The sequence below is a fragment of the Trachurus trachurus genome (genome assembly GCF_905171665.1).
Source record: "Trachurus trachurus genome assembly, chromosome: 11".
NCBI lineage: Eukaryota > Metazoa > Chordata > Actinopteri > Carangiformes > Carangidae > Trachurus > Trachurus trachurus.
Window position 1 is genome coordinate 27,396,898 of NC_139904.1, and position 19,261 is coordinate 27,416,158.

The 19,261-nt window shown below is 40.9% G+C and overlaps 1 protein-coding gene across 1 annotated transcript in view; it reads right to left on the reverse strand.

The window, feature by feature from the left end:
* Positions 1-19,261, reverse strand: part of phf14 (PHD finger protein 14) — an 83,779-nt gene that overhangs the window by 50,997 nt on the left and 13,521 nt on the right. Inside the window, exons 5-13 of the mRNA XM_083982778.1 lie at positions 17,765-17,924; positions 16,855-16,966; positions 16,127-16,264; positions 12,804-12,950; positions 9,292-9,562; positions 7,106-7,212; positions 4,675-4,770; positions 482-588; positions 158-289 (exon numbers count right to left, since the gene is read on the reverse strand). Coding sequence (XP_083838904.1) covers positions 158-289; positions 482-588; positions 4,675-4,770; positions 7,106-7,212; positions 9,292-9,562; positions 12,804-12,950; positions 16,127-16,264; positions 16,855-16,966; positions 17,765-17,924 — 1,270 coding nt within the window. The remainder of the gene's footprint in view (positions 1-157; positions 290-481; positions 589-4,674; positions 4,771-7,105; positions 7,213-9,291; positions 9,563-12,803; positions 12,951-16,126; positions 16,265-16,854; positions 16,967-17,764; positions 17,925-19,261) is intronic.

Below are 19,261 nucleotides of genomic sequence, written 5' to 3' on the forward strand. Positions count from 1 at the left end.
TAGAAAACTTAACTGTACTTGCAACTTGGCTAATGACAATTTACTCTTCATATTTGGTGGCTTGCTACAGACAAGTGACAGATAAATCCATACACAATATATTCCCCATCCACCATCCATCTTCTCCTATACCCCCCTTGTCTTTCATGTCTCTCACCAGTAGCTGTTCTTGGTCTTCTTGGGCATGCGTGTTAGTGGTGGCTCCAAACAGCCCAGGTGATAGTACAGTTTGCAAGTGTCACACAAGACCAGTAGATGCTGGTCCTGGTTCTTCTTACAGATGCCACAGCTACAGGGACAAACGAGACAAATGTATGTGTGAGAACATCAGAATGTGCCATTTATTGGTTAGTCGTTATTTTGGATGTCCAAAATGAAAGATGATAAAACTTCAAAAAAAAAAAAAAAATCATTTATCATCTTTAACCCTGCATTTGCACAAGTTTGCATCTCTGCATCTCTTTAAGCACAGCATGTTCACCTGTAGAGGATTGCTGGCAGGCTGGAGGTCTTGCCTGGGGTTCCTCCCTCCTTCTTGCTGGGCTTTCTCTCTTTGGGGGCTTTCAGAACAGCTGGGGTGTTCAGTTTCTACCAAAACAACAGTAAAAAAAAGGTCATTATTTTCTTGTAGCAGCCGTCGTTGTCTTTCAGTGGTACTGGTGGTGGGGACAGAACAGCCAGTGGGTTACTGGAAGATTACTAGAAATTAAATTTCTGTTCTCCATTGCATGGTGAATTTGCCTTTTTGATTGGATCTCACAAAAATCAACCGCAAAGAGCAATGTCATTAGATGCACTTATAGAGCTACAGTAAGTCACAGAAACAGACGAGAGAGTCTGTCTTCTTGGTCCAGATGTATCTTCAAGGGATATTTTGTGTCACCACTTTATGATTCATGATGTTAGTACATTTAATTTGATGGATTTGCTCTCAGCCACAGAAAGTGTGCACATTTTGATTCCTTTTCCCTGAGGTCACAACGCTGTGGCAAGTTACCATGCAGCTTTCAGCTTGTCTGTGCACCTGACCGGTTCCACTCACTATTTATACAGTGTACATTTAAACGTATTAATCTGTCTGATAGAGCATGTTAACAATGTTAAAACTGCCCCGTATCAGCAGCTGAGGCACTTTTTTTTCTCGTAGTCGGATGCAGACGGTGGTCCAGTTGGGGGGAGATAACCTCTGCAGCCCCTTGTGCTTTGGTCATCCTGCCCCCCCATCTATCAGGCCTCCCTGCAGGGATGCTACTCTGGGCTACAGGCAGAACAAGCGTGCACAGATTAGAGGTTCCCTAGGGAAAACATTGTCTGTTTAGTGACAGACTTGGTCCCTACGAGATAAGTTTTCTAATTAACCTGAGTGGCAGCAATGCACCTGAGATACAGGGAGAATAAACTGACTATCAGCTGCTGCTTTTCACCTGCCACATACAACAGGTTTCTCTCCATGCTCAGCAGTAAGACAACTTTGCAGGTCTACTTTAGCTAATACTTTATTTGTACAGTCTAAACTCTCAGGTAGCAGATATTCAATAAGTGTCACTTGACTCTTGCATCTTTATATATTAGTCAGTAACCACAACTCTGACTGAATCAAAGCTGGGGTATAATTAGTTTAATAAGATTGCATGTGGTTTGTTCATACAGAACATGAAAGCTTTATTTCACCCAGTTTATGCATTTTGTCACATTTCTGCTAGAGGCCTCAAAATTAATTTTAAAACATTCAATCACTGATTCAAGCATGTCACGGCAACAGATTTGATACTTTTACAGGACTACCAACCCATCTGTTTACCCCGATGCACAGCTCTGCCAATGGAATAAAGTTGCATCCACTGGAAATAGTATATATATTTTTTTTAATGAACTGTGTTGGGACTAATGAGTGTCAGAGAACTTCAATTGAGCAAGCGGTCCTTCAATGTGACCAGGACCATTTGCATTCACACTGCTGAAAGAATATGACCTCATGTGGTTCAGATCAACTCCAAATGTGGCAAATTGCTCCAGGTATTTTCCTTAGCCTTTGTAGTTCAAAACTTCAAATGCTGCCTTCTGTATGATCCTCAAAGTATTAACAATAGGTTGGTGGAAAATATCTTCTTTTTCAAAAATATTTGGTGAAGTTGCCAGGAGTGCTAAATTTCTTGGAGCATCCGGAACAAACCCCCTAATTGTGTACTGGAAGAGGGATGAGTGCCTCAGTTGGGCACATCAATAATTTCTGCAAATGCACAGACAGGATGACAAATAGAAGATGGAAATATGGCAGATAGGTGGCACAAAAGCCTGTGCTGCTGTGACTGATGTTTCTACTTAAACTGCGCATGTTAATAATTAGCTGATTTATCATGGTCATTTCAGATTCACTGCCAGTCTCCTCACTCCTGTCCATCCTGCTATCCCATCACCATATTAAAAACATGTAGTTTTGATATGGGTTTACAGGGATTTAGCCAATTGATTGATAATTGATACAGAAAACCAGAAAAGAATCAGTAAAAAGTAGAATTATTATATCAATGGTGTAACAACATCTGTAATATCAAAATATTGATTACCGGTACTATCATGGACATTTATAGATATAAACTCTTCTAAATATACAATTGGCTACAGAAATTATTCTGTTCTCATTAGTCAGGTGACCACATGGTTCTGACAGCATGATCCTTATAAATTAGTGAATTCTTACCCTTGGGGGTAAATGAACTATCCATCCATGCATCATTTTGTCGCTTGAGCAAGTTAATTTTTTTGACCATGTGGTCAATTTACAAACATATTCTAGAGCTTTTTACAGAGTCTAATGGCCACAGCTGACCTAGGAGTTGATCAGGTGATGATTGTTTCTTATGATAATAACAATTATTATTTGTTCCATAATAATAATAATAATAATAATAATGGATTACATCTATATAGCACTTTTCTATTGTTACCCAATAACCAAAGTAACCATTATTCATTCATACACATCAAAGACTACTAATGTGTAAAGTTTAAAATGTATACAATAACAAAAGATGAATTCAAAGACAAACATATCCAGCAATGAGAGGGGGACTTATGATGAGGGAGATTCACACTGATTCAGGCTCCATCCAACCATTCCACTGCAGTATTTACACCAATTATCAACTGACTACTGAAGGAGATATGACACCTCCTTAACTTAACAAGGTAAGAGACTAGTGTTAACGTACATTGACCAGTCTGAATTTAGTTTTTCCCAATCCTAAAACAAATACAATATAGCAATGTCACTACAATTATCTGCCAGCTACAGCTACTGTGCTATTACAACCTCTGGCAAAAATTATGGAATTGCTCTCAGAGGACGCTCATTCAATTGTATAATTTTGTAGAGAAAAGCAAATCACAGACATGCCACAAAACCCTCAAAATGCCAACCTTCTGGTTATAAGAAACACACAAAAAAAAAGCAAGAAAGAAAACTGTTGTAGTCGGTCACTCACAATAGCTTTTTTTTTTTAGATCAAGCAGAGAAAAAAAATATAGAATCACTCCATTGTGAGGAACATGTTATTAAATCATGAAAAAAAAAAAAAAACTACACCATTAGTACTTTGCTGCACCACCTCTTGCTTTTATAACAGCTTGAATTCTCTGAGGCATGGACTTAAAGCAGAAGTGAGTGATCCGGTCGTTTTTGCTAATGCTGCGTTCCAGGCAGGCTTTTGAAATCGTAAATTACAGCTTCAAGTCACAACTTACGACTTTGTAGCGTTCCAGGCAACCCACTCGTGTTTTTCCGACCTGTTTTACCGGTGAAAGTCACTATAACGGCCACTCGTAACTTCCGACCCGTGAAATCGTACCAGTACGTCTTTTTGTACAGTCTATGTACCAGATCGAACTGGTACGACTTCACAGGTCGGAAAAAAACGAGTTTCCTTGAACGCACCATAACAGTCCTCGTCCCTACGTCGCCACATTCACGGCGTCCCTTGGCTGCACACACAGCCCTGCATGCCGTTCTCTCTCCTCATTGGATAAAAACTGTAGGATACGATAAATGTTTTCTCCTCGACTCAGAGCAGAGCAGAGGGACTGGGAGACCCGTGATTCAGACCAAACACTCTATGTAAGTGATTGCTGTCGGAAGATATAACTATTTAAGACTTATATTAACACAAATATATCACTTACTTCTGCTTTAACTATTGACAAACAGTATTCTTCATCAATCCGGCTCCAACTTTCTCCTACTGCCGTTACGAGATCAGCTTTGCAGGTTGGAGCCTCGTCATAGACAATTTTCTTCAACTGCCACCATAGATTTCCAATTGGATTGAGATTCTGACTACCGGTATTTGCAGGCCATGCCATTGACATTAAATGTCTTTCTTTAAGGAGACTTTTCACGTATTTTGCCAAAACATCCTTTCAATTGATGGAGTAAGAAAGGTGTCCAACATTTCAGTGTGAACTTGTGCATTTATTGGTGATGTAATGACTGCCATTTCCCCTGGGCCTTTAAAATTTGCATGTTTTCTTCAGGCAGTGTTGATCATATGTTCTGTATCACATATCATTGCTAACAAAAAGCTAAAAGGAAATCAATAAGTAATCTGAACATGAAGAGTACAGTGGTGAGGAGACTGGAAAAGGGAAAAGTTGTCCAGAAGCAGATTGTGGTCTTACCTGTCCTAAGATGCCCCCGAGCAGAGTCCATATGGCTTGGCCTTCACCTCGCAGCTCTCCATTCACATTCAACAACTCCTCCAGAGACTCACAGAGCTGAGGTCAGAGACAGATGATGTCACAACAAGAACAACACAGCATCAACCTATTTTATGAGTTATTGCTGTGTAGACGAATCAAATGAAAGACACTACATTCCCTATACTGACACTACATTCCCTTTTATTTTAATTATTACAAATGTAAATGTGGTTATAATGAGGTCTTCTCACTTGTGGACTGCTTTCACTTCCTCTCTTCAGCTTGTACTGACATTGAGTTGCCAATCGTGAAGGCAGTGGAGAAATAGAGACCCTTCTGGTTTTGTCTAAGACCTTTTTTTTTAAAAACTCTTTATTTATAGATAATTTTCATCTTTTAATACAAAAACTAAAACAAAGGACAAATAAAAAAAACTGAACAATTAAGGTCCAGGGGTGGTCTATCTATGCAAAAGAAAAAATATCATACACAACACATCAAAAATAGTCTCACTCATTGGCCAAATAAGCATGCCATTTCTGCCATCGTTTTTCACTCTTTCTGGAGTCGGAAAGTTGGAAGTAAGTCATTTGCTCCAGGACATACAGTTGCTTTATAATATTAACAAAAATATCAAAAAGTTGTGTTGGGGGCATTTTTCTGCAGCCAGAATTTTGGGATGTCCTTTTTACTTGCAGCTAGCAAGACCTTAAGAAGATAGATATCAGTTTTACTCAATCCATCCTGCATATTTCCAAGATAGAGAGTTGAATGAATACATTGAATACATTGATAATGAAAAACAGAACCTTTGAAATATGTTTGGATGGAGGGGCAAGACCAAAAACCATGGGTATGATCAACAAAGACCTCTCCACTTTCTCTCCAGCAGGCCAGTTGTGTACCAGTCTGTTTGGACTTCTGCTTAGGATTTATAGGTTTCGTCTAAGACTTTGATTATAAAAGCACATGGTCAAAGGCTATATAGGCAGGCAGAAGGGTCAGAGGTTGAGTAGAAACTCTGACCCCAACTCTGGCTATAAAAAAGCCTGATAAATGTCATAATATACAGAGTTATAATGGAGGAGGTGAACCTTTGAACCAATCATTGTAAGTTTCATGTTAACACTGCATATGATGTACAGGAGCTGAGCCTTGCATAATGGGAAAGCCTTGTGCTTCCCTCTTCTATAATATATCAGTCATGGTTAGACTTGTACTGACATTTTCTCCAAGGCCAAAGTCATGTAACAGCAACTCAAGCAATGCAATTAGCAACACACACTCCATTAATAACTCTAAACACGCACGGCAGAAGACTGAATGCAACATTAACTCTTGTGACTTTTAGTCCACCGCAGTATTCCCTTACTCATGTTGACGGATAGAGTAGCAGCCACTACAGAGAGGTCACATTTGAGGAAAGACGAGAGGAACTGGCCGAGGATTTCAGGTTTTATCAAGCAGCACGGTATAAGGCTGCATTTAATGTGGTAAAATGCTTTACACTGCTGATTCATCCTGACATAACCACCACCTGGTGGAAAGTAGAAATTAATACTGGAAGAAAGACAATGGATAACAGGCTAATTCAAAACATTTTTTTTTAACACTTTATGTTCAAATTCCTCTGCCACTCAGACTTGTCTAAGAGTTAAATTCAGATTCTGATTAAATATTATCATTTGTGTAGGGGTGACCTCGAATCATTGACTATTCAACAATTTGATTCAGAGAGGTCTGATTCAACTATCAACCTCGTAGTCGAATCCTCTCAAAATGTGATTATGAAAAACAGGCCGTACCATTCTGAATATATAGGAGTGCTCTTGTCCACCGCCTGCGACAACATCCTTCTACAAGTGACCGACCGTTCATCATTCTACCAACATGTCAGTCAATTAACAAAAGTGAATGTACTGTAATGTAGTTCCACTGACCTGTTGTTGCTGGTTCATAAAACATGCCGGTTGTTGGCACAATTAAAATTTACTTACTTACAATAAAGAAAACCCTAACCCTAACCCTCCCCCTACTGTATATACATACATAATTGTGATTGCATTCTTGACCAAAAATAATCCTGATTCTAATTTTTCCCATAATAGAGCAGTCCTACTAATTAACTAATGTTAGAATGCTAAAATGCTGAACTAAGGTGGTGAGCGTAGTGAACATTAGACCTGCTAAACATCAGAATATCAGCTTGTCCACTTTGTGATTTTAGTTTTTAACTCAAAGCACTTTTACAAGTCTTAACCTTAAATAATTAAATGAGCACTTTCTTATAAAAGGCTGGAGGCTGACTGATAATTCTTTAGTTGCTCACTGATGTGTGTTTGACTTGTTACAGTCATCATCTTCTATATTGCAAAACAAAGGTCCTGTGGGATTGGAGTGTGCTGCTCACCTTGTTGTACTCCACATGCAGTTTTTCTTGCTCATTCTCCAGCTTGTCTTTTAAGCTCTTCTGTTCGGAGATGTTGTCTTGGATCTGGATCATTCGCATGTTCCTCTCTGAATATCAATGGGACAAAAATCAATAGCATGATCACAATCTATATACGGGAAAAAGCACATAAAGAGAGTGTACTGATGGCAGATAGGCCCTCTGCTGCAGGCTGATGCAGTGTTGTCAAGGTTACTACTATTGCTTCTCGTCCATATCTCATATCATCATCATCATCATCATCAGGTTTTGGTGGAGAAAGCACCTTTACAGACATTCACATCAACTTAGCAACAACTGTACAACAGTTAGTGCTTTCAATATGGATGGATGTAAATGGTTTCACCTGTAATAAGGAAATGAGTGGGGATGCACCGGGTTCGATACCGGGTGTCGGTTCGATACCGGGCATAAGTACTCGTACTCATAAAATTGCCACCGATACCGCGACATCGATACCACTTAACTGCAGCACGCAGTTTACAGCACTTGACTGCAAGGTATGCAGCGAGGAGTCATGTCAGCGGCAAATTTATGCAAATGAGAATGACTGAGGCATCCTGGGTAATTTTAATTTTATTTAAATTTTAAATTCCCTCAGGTCTGCACTCAGTGGTTTTTTGTGTTTTGATGGAGCGTAGACTAACTAACTATCAATCAAATTTTGAATTAATTAATCTACTGGTATGCCCATTTAGCCTCTCACAATCTACCTGTATTTGGTCGAATCACCAGGTAGGTTTTGGCTAAGTGTTGTCTGTAAACAGCCTGTTAATAGCCAACTTTTTGTTAGTTAGTTTGTAACTCTTCACCATTTTGAACTTTTCAATGGAGGAAATGCCGGGCTCTAAATTACCCAGGATGCCTCAGTCACTCTCATTTGCATAAAGATGCCGCTCGGGTCTATCATTGAGCCCAAGAAATTGTTTGTGCCAAAGTTCTGAAGACGATGGGTTCACATAGCCAAAATTATAATTGTCAGTTTGTCGTCTTTTGTCTAAGTGGAATATTTTCCCTGACAATGTTACCAGTTCATGGCTTTTTAGGAGGCAACTGTGACATTTAATCTTGGTTTTGTAAGGTCATCATGCCCTTGAACTTTAACTCCCAAAATCGTTCATATTATTACAATATCATGTCCACAAGAGTGGGACGGATGTACAGACAGGTGGAGGCGAAGTCATAAAAAGCCTCCGGTATATTATAAAAAATATTTTTCTGATGTTTTGCATAGTGACTCCTAATAAATGTGCAGTTTCACCTCAGATCTTGTCTTCTGAAGGAGAATGGAGGAAAATGGGGGGGGGGAAAGATGAACCAAGTGAAATAAATTCTTGGGATGTTAACAGACAGACTCTTTATTTAAAGCCCTGGTCACACTACATGAATTCAGCCTGATTTTGGCCCGACAGACACGACAAAGTTGTCACTGAGGTTGTTGTGGTTGTGATGACAGAATATGGTTGCGGTGAAAGTATTTGGTTTTACACATTAGGATTACACATAACTTGTGAGGAATTGTGCAGTGGCTATTCTGCTGTGACTTGTTTGTTTTCAGTCCATTAATAGTACTCCAATAAAACTGTTGGACCTACAATGACCACAAGTGTTCACACCCTTGTGGTAACTGAACAAATATTAATGTGTGTATATAGTTCTGCTGAGTAAAGCTGAATGAAGATCACAGACAAAGGTCACTGTGGGTTCTCCTTCTGCAGCAGAGGGAGGGGGGTGCTGTCTCAGCCTGTAGTCAAAAGTCTTCAAATGTTTGTGACAAATAAAGCTGTCGTCTACACACACAAAGTTTTTCTTCCGGTGCTCATGATCACAAATGTTGTTCAACAGGTGTGTGATGAAGTCTGCAAAACACCTTTTTACTTGCAAAGGTTACGATGACGTTCACAGAACTATGACCGTAGTTATTGTCAAATCCATTCCAGTGTGAATGCTGCGAGCTAATTAAATAATGACTGGGTTTTAAAAAAGTTGTAATTGTAACGGTTCTGTAACAATTTTTATTTTGAAAGCCAGTTTCCAATCCAATTAATAGTTTTCTCGGTAAAATAAGATGTGCAAGAAAACTGGAGAATGTGAGGAAAATAAGTAACAAAGCTGTGGTGACTGGAAGTGCAAGGAATTCTTCTCACCCAAGTAGTAGTTGACAAAGTCTGCTGTGAGGGCCGGTTGCTTGTGTTTCCGACGTCCGTCCATGCTGGCGTTGGCGTCAGACGTGTCCACGGGGAAAATGTCAGTGCTGATGCCCATCAGCTCCGCCTTCCTCATGAGTTTCCGGATGGCTGAGGCACTGGAAGTCAGAGGTCGTGGCAGCTTTTCCCGGGGCACCCACGCCTGAGGCCGCGTGTTCCTGGATAACTCTGCCTTTGCCCTGTACTGCTGCAGACGGGTTGTGATTCGGGCCTGCAGGTGGAACACACATGTTCACTGACATATTCCCCGTATTAGCCATGTTTTCCCTTTATTGGTAGACACAGTGATGTCCTGCTTTGGGGCTCAGAGTGTCCATATGGGACATACTCTAACCACCCACCCACCAGAACTCCCCATGCTCCCACAGATCTTTACCGACAGATTGATGATTTAAAATGACAAGTGCTCTGTCACACCTTCTCGTTTTTCTGAATACAGCATTTTGTGTTATTGAAGCGTTTTGCAGTCATTTTCAGTTGTGACTGACATTTCTTCACGATAACACCTGTTTCTGCCCATCATCGTGCAGTCACACAAGTGTACTGTCATTCACACTGTATAGACTAAGTCACATTCAGGCTCTCCACAGACATGTGTCACCTTAAAGACTGATGTCATGTCAACATAAAGAAAGGCAAATATTCATATGGCTCTGATAGACAGACACATTATGTGACTAGTGTGTGGCTAGCGAGTGTGACTGTGTCCACATCTCCATAAATGTGTACAGTACGACTAAAAACCCTCAAAGCAAAAAAACTGAGAATCAAAAGATGCAGGGAGAAGTGGGAATAGTTTTGTGCTCACAGTCGAGCTGCTGACTAGCCACCATTTGTCTTTCTTTTATTTTAAAGGAGCTGTATGAGTGTGGCCAAAACTATTGATGCAGTCAAATTCAAAATACTGCAGACTCGAGGTTGCCAGATAGTCACACACTAACCTCTGCCCTGCTCCAGCTTTGTGGCTATGGTACCCGAGACTCACTCACACTGTCTCAATATTTTAAATTAGATCAATATTTTAAATTACTGTAACATGATTCCTTAGTCTCTGGTGAAATATTGGGTGGTTTTATGATTGGCTCCTTTAAATATTAGATTTTTTTTGATTGACTGGCTGACTGTTTTGTGTATGATGTATGGCCAGACTAACCACAGGTAATGGGTTCTACCCTGCTACTGTCACCATATATGAAACTAAAAGGTAAATGCAAAAGGCAATTGTTCAGTCAGTCTTGAAATGAGTCAAAAAGACGGTCAAATTCAGACTGACTCTCCTTGGCTGCTAGACCCTCCAGTTGAACCATTACATTGGCAGCATACAGCAGGGCCAGCAAGGAGCAAGCATGCATGGGCACATAATCTAAGCAATTGTCCACAGTGGTGTTAGATTCAGGGAGGTGGCCAGCTTTGACAGCAGGAGTGGAAAATGGCAAATAGATTACTAAGAGAAGGAGGAGAAGCAGTCATCCCAAACCATGTCACATCACTTGTGTTAAGTTAAAAAACATTAACGGCCCATGGAACTCATATCTCACTCTTTCATTGTCTTAAAAATCAATAAACATTTATCAGCAAAAGTCACACATCAAATATAATTACAAGTACAAACAGAAAATAACAGAGACCCACTGTGCTCTGTGAGTGGCTGAAAAACAATGGTCAACAGAGGCAGAACAAAGTGAGACCAACACCTGTATAGACAGAGGCTGACACCTGGCTGTACTGAGAGTGATCCATCTAAACCCACATCTCCACTAACTGATGGGAAACTGACAGACCACAGAAAGATCCACACTGCATACTGTAATATATAAGAATCTAATGAGATGTAATATGAAGCACACTGCCAAATGTGTTGTTGTACAGAAGCTTGCAGTCAGAGCTGCTGTTTAACTGTTCTGGAAGTTATCAGCAATTTTTTTTTCAGACATGGAAATGCCACAGACACAGAACTAACAGTATATCAACCAAACAATGACATCCAGGTCAACGTCTGGTGGCTGTGGCTCAGGACATAGAGCTGGTCGTCCACTGACCAGAATGTCAGTGGTTCAGTTCCTGGCTTCTCCAGTCCACAGGTCGAAGACACTCGGGACCTGTGAACCCACACTTCCCCCCGATGTATCATCATCGGTGTGTGAATGGTTAGACACCGTGTGCAATATGTACAAAAAAGAAAAGCAAACTAGTTCGGAGAATGTTCTTTTGTTTGTAACAATATCTTCATAAAGCTGCATCAGCAGCGTTTCATCAACTGCTGAGACGACAGTAACTTTCCCCACTCTGTGACTTACTTGATTATCTTATCATTCATCCGCTCATTTGGGCTTCTCATAAAGATGGTGGTAGTTTAAGCCTGGCTTTCTTTAGTGACCTTGTTGGAATACCCCCCAGGTGAGTCAATTAGCTCGGCTGGAGGGAGTTGACAAATCCACCTCTTTGTCTAGTAGTGGCCAGAGAAGAATGCAGGCCACGCAGAAAGCAAAGTGCTTTGTAGTTGAAGAAAATTACTCAACTTCAAGTTCATTTGTGCCTCTAAGTTTGTGCACTTGGTGGAGCCCTGATTGAGCGCTGAGTAACCCTCAGAGGCTCCAGAACTGCTGAGTTTGGAAATAGTAGAAAGGTATACTCAATCGTTGTCTATGCTCTCTGCTGGGGGTAACTCTCTGCCGTGGAAACAGTGCAACATGTTAGATCAGTTAGAGTCTCAAGAATTCAAACATTGAGTTCATTTTGCGTTGATAATCAGCACATGAATATGATTTATCAAGGTCTATGGGCATTAGTTACCAGCAGAACCAGCATTCAAACCACCAGATGATCACTACCCTTTTGAAAGGTCTAGAAGTCTGATTCTAGACCTTTCTCAATTATTTGTCTGCCTGAAATCAGCATGGTTCAACAGATCACAACAATCAAGGAAGTATTTTGTCCTCTGACTTCTGGATATCACCATGAAAATCCACTGCAGAACTTGTGTTTTTGAGCCAGCTCTCCCTCATTTTTCATTCTGTTTTCTCTTTCCTGCTGTATCTCTGCCTGCCTCAGTGGGTATCTTTATTTTCATTAGCTTTCTGGCAAAAAAAAACAAACAAGTGTCACAGAGTGCCAATAAGACACAAAGATGCAGCCTGTTTTTTTCACAGCTTTTCTGACTGAGTGGGGCTTGGCCCTTCCATGTGCGTCAGGATCATAGGATTTGTATTGGAAACCTCCTCATACCACTGCTCTGTTTCCAGCCACAGTGCCCCTACTTTCTACTCTGTTGGTCCTCTGTTTGGGTCCCGTAGCAGCTTGCTCAGCAGTATTCTCCTGTCAGTTGATGCTCAGCAGCACATCCCTGTGGGTGGGTGCTGGGAGATCTCCCTTATTGAGGTATCCTGTAGCAAACTGTCTGAACTTTGGACAAAAAAAGTTGTTCTGAGGCTGAATGAATGATTGAACCTTACCTGAGCTTCAGGAGTAAGCTGTTTTTCTCGCTCCTGAAGAGAGACTTTACAATAAGACTGTAAGGCCAGATAATTCTTCCTTTTCCACTTCCTGTCAAAGCGATCTGCATGCTGTTTGCAGTATGCAAAAAATGGATCTGCAATATCCTGGAAAAAAAAAAAGACAGTTAACTTTAATGCAGTCAATCAATCAATACCCTCAATATCTATACCAAAAACTGCCAAGTCTACCAAACCCAAGAAGAGAAAAAACAATTTCACAGCAAACATAAACATATTTACAGTATAGATTGGTATAGGAATGGGTGCCTAAATCCAATGGGCAGCAGGACAACATTTTTAAATATACTATACAATCAGTAAGATCCAATGGTTCGCCATCAGTACTAGGTAAATTATTCAACCTACATTGTTTTGGTTAGTAGACATATATGATGATTTTTCCCAAAACCCAATAAATTGAAGAAATTTATGCCAGGGCCTGGTTGCAAGTGGCTGGGCGAACTCTCCCATGCAGCAGCACACAGACACAGACACAGAGACACCATAGACACCAATACAGAGAGAAACCCTTTCCATGATTTCAATGGCAGCAAGATCTAAATATTCAAACGTTTGGTTGCATTTGGTCGGAGACATAAGCAGTTGTATGTGGGTTAAGTTAATCAAAGTAGATGCACTAGTAGCTTGTAGTTTATCTGTTAAGGCAACAGGTACATTTTGTATGTCTTAAATATTTATACAGACTAAACTAAATTATACCAATTTGGGTTAGTAATTAAAACTTACTATAAGTTGTTATGGAGGCATTTATAAATTTACTGGTTGCAAGCAAAATATACCTCAGTAAAAATGTCTTGCACTTTTGGTAACCAGCAAATGCGCAGTGTAGTAGATTTACTCAATATCTATTTAATGTGGAGGTTATTTCTTGAATAATAAATACAGTTTTGTGATGCTTTACGTTGTGAAAAATAGGCTACTATGATACATGTTACAGTACAAAATACAGTGATCCTAATTATGTCCTTTTGTTTTTTCTTTCTTTCTTATATTTATTTTTATTTATTTATTTTAAAGAAACGTTTTGGGAGTTTTTTGCCTTTATTTGAGAGTCTCGGTCGGGAGTTGGATGATGATCAAACAGTCAAAGTTCTGAATAATTTAGGGCAAATTAAACAAATGAAAGCTGTCTCGTAGCTTAGGATGAGTTGTTTACAAATACATAGGTGGCCGCACTGGCCGGTGCACCCACCGGAGTGTCATGTTGCATCGCCATCTTTGAATACAGTATGCGGAAGCGGACAAACTAGGCTCAAACGCTCTACTGAGTGTCTGTGACTCGGCTTGTGCCCAGAGGATGATCGACGTAGTTGTTTTCGTTTTTTTTCTGCCGTTATAAAATACTCACGGTTCTACAGCTGAGCAGCATTAGCAGCTAGATCTTACAATGTTGAACTGTTGTTAAGTGCACGGGAGGGGTGAGCGAGTGAGCACTATAGAAACTGAACGCTGGATGTCAAGGTTTAACCCCAATAATACATACTGATGCTTTAAAGTCCCACTCCCGCGACCCTTTTTGGTCATTTTAAAACCAGCTCATTAGCCATGCACATTAGCAATGCACCTCTGGGGGGTGGGCGGAGACTGCGCTGCTCTGCACCAAGGGGGCAGTTGTCGGTCTGAGGAGTGAAGCTCACTTCCGCGTTCAAAAAGCTGCAATCCCCTCGGCTGTCGCTGGGGGCTGGCTCCAGAAGGGAGCAACTCCAATTGAGCCCCATGTTAAAATAGCCGATTTTACAGCTTAAAAAAACATATTTACAGCCTGGTACATTTCATTTTTTTGGTCTCAACCGATAGTTTCTACCCCCGCACACACTCTGAGGGGGGTGAATTTTTTTTAAACTCTACCGTTTTACTGTTATTAGGTTTAAAGTTCTGGCCAATTAGGGCGCAGAACCGTTGAGTGACAGGTTCGGCGACCGCTGCTACGAGGCCAGTGGGCGGGCTCTCGGCTGGCCAACGGCCGCACCGCTCCAAATATGGCATGTAGAATCCAACATGGCGCAGCTCAAACCCCCATAGTAGCGGCACAAAACAGACTCCCCCAAACCAATGGGTGACGTCACTCTTTTTACAGTCTATGCTCTGCACCCGCCCAGCCACCTCCTCGCACCCCACCCCCCGGTTGCTGACAGCTGGACATTGTACAACTACAGATTCAGCGCGTTTAGCGTAAAACTCCACACTGGGATTCGATCCGAGACTGGAACATAGTCTTTGCTCACGGTGCAAGCTGCTCTACCAGGTGAGCTATACCTGTTATACCTTGACAGCTACACCGAGCTGCCAAGCCTTTCACCTCTGAGCCAGATGCAGAGCGGGGCGGGAGCTTGTAGCACTAGTGCCCTCCCCTGGAGCTGTGACACCCTCAACTCCAGTCTCCCTGAAACTGCCAGTTTGCGTCTGCCATTGGTTCACAGCAATTTGAAGGCAGAAAAACTCAGAAATGCAATTGTGCACTTCCTTTTCTGCTGATATGTGCTCTAACACAAGAAAAATGCCACAGGAACATGTGAAAAGCTCAAAAAACACGATTTTCACGGGAGTGGGTCTTTAAGACAGTAAAGTCTAAGAAAATGAGTTAATGATGTTTTTGTAGTAAAACAGAGCTGATTTTAGATTTTATAGGTTATATTTGTGTAGTGATCACCACTGACTAAGATATTATGGCTTGTATGAATGAATGTCAATTAAATTTAATGAATGTGTCAGAATGTGTCAGCTTGATGTCAAGGAAGGCATTGATACCAGCAGCCGACACCTTTTGGGAACTGTGAGCAACGACACAAAGGATGCTGAAGAGCACTATAGGAGATGCACAGTAAATCTGGCAAGCCACTTTTTCTTGTAGAAGACTACATTTTCTTCCTTGCCCCATGGTGCGGTGGAACATTGATATCAATTTATGGGCCCCAATGAACTAGATCTGAGCAAAGTCAACGGACCAAAAGAACCAAATTAAAAAAACAGGGACACATTTTTTTTTATTTTCACTGCGTCACTTGTGATTTCATTTACCGGGTAATAATAATTTTCATTCACTCCAAGCGCATTCCTGTGTGTTTGTCGGCTTGTGTTTTCAACAGTGATATTCCTCTCTCAGGCTCCACAGCGATCATTTAATTTCTGATATTGATCCAATTGAGTACTTTTAAATTGACTAATCCAATCAGATTTACAAAAGTGGGTTACTATTAATTGTTAATAAATTCATTATGAATATGGCATTGTGTTGTGGACATCCAGGTTGCTAGCCTTACCTCCTCTGCAGCAGCCTCAGACAGGAGTCCCTCCCTCTGTGCACAGGTAACATGGAAGTAAGAGCGACACATTCCTGCATCACAGCTGATGCACACACCGGTCCTGGCAAAACGGGTGTCTTCACAGAAACTGCATTCCTACGTGCAACAGAACACAACACTAAGATGCTTATTTTTACACACAGGTGCCATGGTTTTACCCAATGGTAAAGTCACATCTACTATAAAACAATGCATATTATATAATGAGTAACTGAAGACAATGTTCAAGTATGAAAATGTTCAAATGTTCTGTTCTCTCTTGGAGCTCATCCTATTAGCCAGGAATTCGGTGGATTCAAGTACAGGCAAGATGACAGCAGGATGGCCACTTTGAGCTTCAAACCCACTCTTCAGAAACCTGAGGGTGACTTCACAGGCTACGTCTACATTTATCAACAGCCTAGGAGCAGATAAGGAGATCTGCAGCATGAATATGCAGCTGAAGAATCTGCAGGAATTCGTAATGTCTAAGTTGAGATAAGTTTTTAACATGAGAAAGCAACTACCTAGTATTTCTGTGATGCTCCCAATAAAGTGCTTGGTGAATGCATTTGGAAATAAAATCAAGATATAGCAATCAAAAAGCACATCTAAGACTGGCTACTGCAGCATATTAAGCATGTCAGTAAAACCTTCCTAATGGTATGCATCACTAAACTGCATCAGTATGTAAAAAGAGTACTTGCCTTGGCCCCGTATTTTGAATAATTCATTTCCGTGAGCGTCACTGGTCGTAGTTTATCAATGTCTCCAAATGCTACTCCAGGAACATAAAGTGCACAAACCACATGCACCCATCTGAAAATGAAGATGAAAACATTTAACTGGCTGATGAACTGGTTTGTTAATACAATACACCAGAAACTATAACACATTAGTATGAAAATTGTAACCTGAACATTTTTCGGGATGGAAAGAATATACAAAGGTGCATGTTGATTGCGAGAAATAGTGCTAAAATGATCAAAATCTCTCTTTGGTTACTTCTGCATTCCATGTGGTGAGTTACTGCAAACAATAGAAACTTAATATCATGAAATTGGCTGCAGTAACTTGCTCAGACACTTCAAAAAGAAATGGATTCATAGATTTATGTAGCCCCAGACTCTTGACTACATTTTGCTGTGACACAATTTCAAATGCGGACTTTAGGGAAGAGAATCCGAAGTCCAATATAAAGATATCCATCTCTGGCAAGCAACCGCTTCACAGTTTAATTTGCTGTGTTTTTCATGCTCTAGTGAAGTAGTAAATTCGGGTGCAGCCTGGCTGAGGAGCACTATCAGCGATAACGTGGCTGAAGTCTCTACGCTTCACATAACACACTCTTTTCTCTCATTTCTTTTCTTCCTCTATCTCTTCTCTTCCCTCCATCCTCCTCTCTCATTCCTCTGCTAGTTCTCTCCTTCTCTCTCTCTCCCCCCAACTTCTTTTTCTTACCAACACTGAATACATGCACAATTTAGATAGGCTTTGGCTGCCTGCAGCATTTCAACCAGCTGAGGTTATTAGGTGATATTTGTTTCTGAACATGTTCCACTTGCTGCCCTCATAAATAGCAACTGACCAGCAGGTCAGGATGTTACTGGATCTCACCTCCCAGCGTCAGTCTCTTTGAAGATGCCGTCCTGGTTGGGACAAAGCTCACAGCTGGGGGTCACTCCATTCTTACAGGCATCACAGAACCAAGGCTCTGTCGAATTCTCCGACGCTGAGCTCATGATCGAGTCACTTTCGCCATCTACGCCATAACACCCTGGAAAAACAGCAATGCAATGTATGGCAATGTCAGTTACTTTGTTTATGAAGTTAACTGTCAGTCATCCCTTTTTCCATGTCACTGCCTTTGATATGGAGCGAAAATGTGTAATCACAATGTAAAAATGTAATGTACACTGTCCATTTTCAAATAAACTAATAAATAAAATGAGGTTGATTTTCTGTTAGGCTACTTACTCTGTGGTATTTCTTTTACTTTCAGTTTGTGTCATTAAATATGATTATTATTTTTTCATCCATCCATCCATGCGGACAAAGTGATGATTTACGATCGAAAAGTTTGTCGCTGCATTTTATTTTGAAATTTACTGGATGCTCAGTGCGTTTGACTGCCTGTGTGGGGCGATCTAATACGATGTGGATTGATGCGTGATGGCTTCGTCATCCGGCAAAAATAGACCTGCTGTGTATTTCTGCTGGACGCCGGAGCTATGACGGACCAGAGACACACTGCAGCGCACGTGGTGGAATTGCTCTGATTGACTTGAACGGGAGCAAGTTGCTCCGACGTTCGCAACAGCGTCGGAACGGAGCGGAGATGGTTCCAGTGGAAATTGGGGGTAAGACGCTGCAATTGCTGGTGTTTAAATATGTTTAATAAATGTCTTAATAACACATGATTGCATAGTCATATTTTCAAATTTCCAGTCAACTTTTGACATTGATCTAATGCAAGGCCTTATAGAATTACACCTTCTAAATTCTACTACTCCATTCATGAATCTGTTACCTATAGGGCCCAAACATGTCACAAGTTTTCTGGGGGAAACCGTGAAATAGGAATCAGGTGAACCATGTCATGGTCAAAATAGCACAGTGCTGACAAGGGAAAGCTGTAAGCACTGTTGATTGTCAGGTGACAGTAATCCAGTGAGTGACCCCCACTGACCTCACAATGAATAAACTGTCTGTACTTGACTGTGTTTCTAATGTCCAAGCACAACTGGAATATGAAGGTAGTTCTCTCCACACTGAGCATGCAATGTGCCTCCTGCACAGTGGCTTGCTGTGGAACAACCACCAGAATGAATTAAGTAACAAACAAAACAATGCACACCAACACAATGAGGTATCTATCCGTGGCACCATCTTAAACTGGTAAACTACCTGCCAGAATAGTTACATAGTACTGTAGTAGTATTGCCTTATAACAGATTCAACTGACTCAAATTTGCACCTTGATAAACTCAAATTCTGTGAGCTCTCTCACCCTATGTAGTCCAAAGCTGTCAATCTTCTGTGACACTGCAGATACCCAGAATGAACAATGAATACACACACACACACCTATATATATAATATAGTATATATATA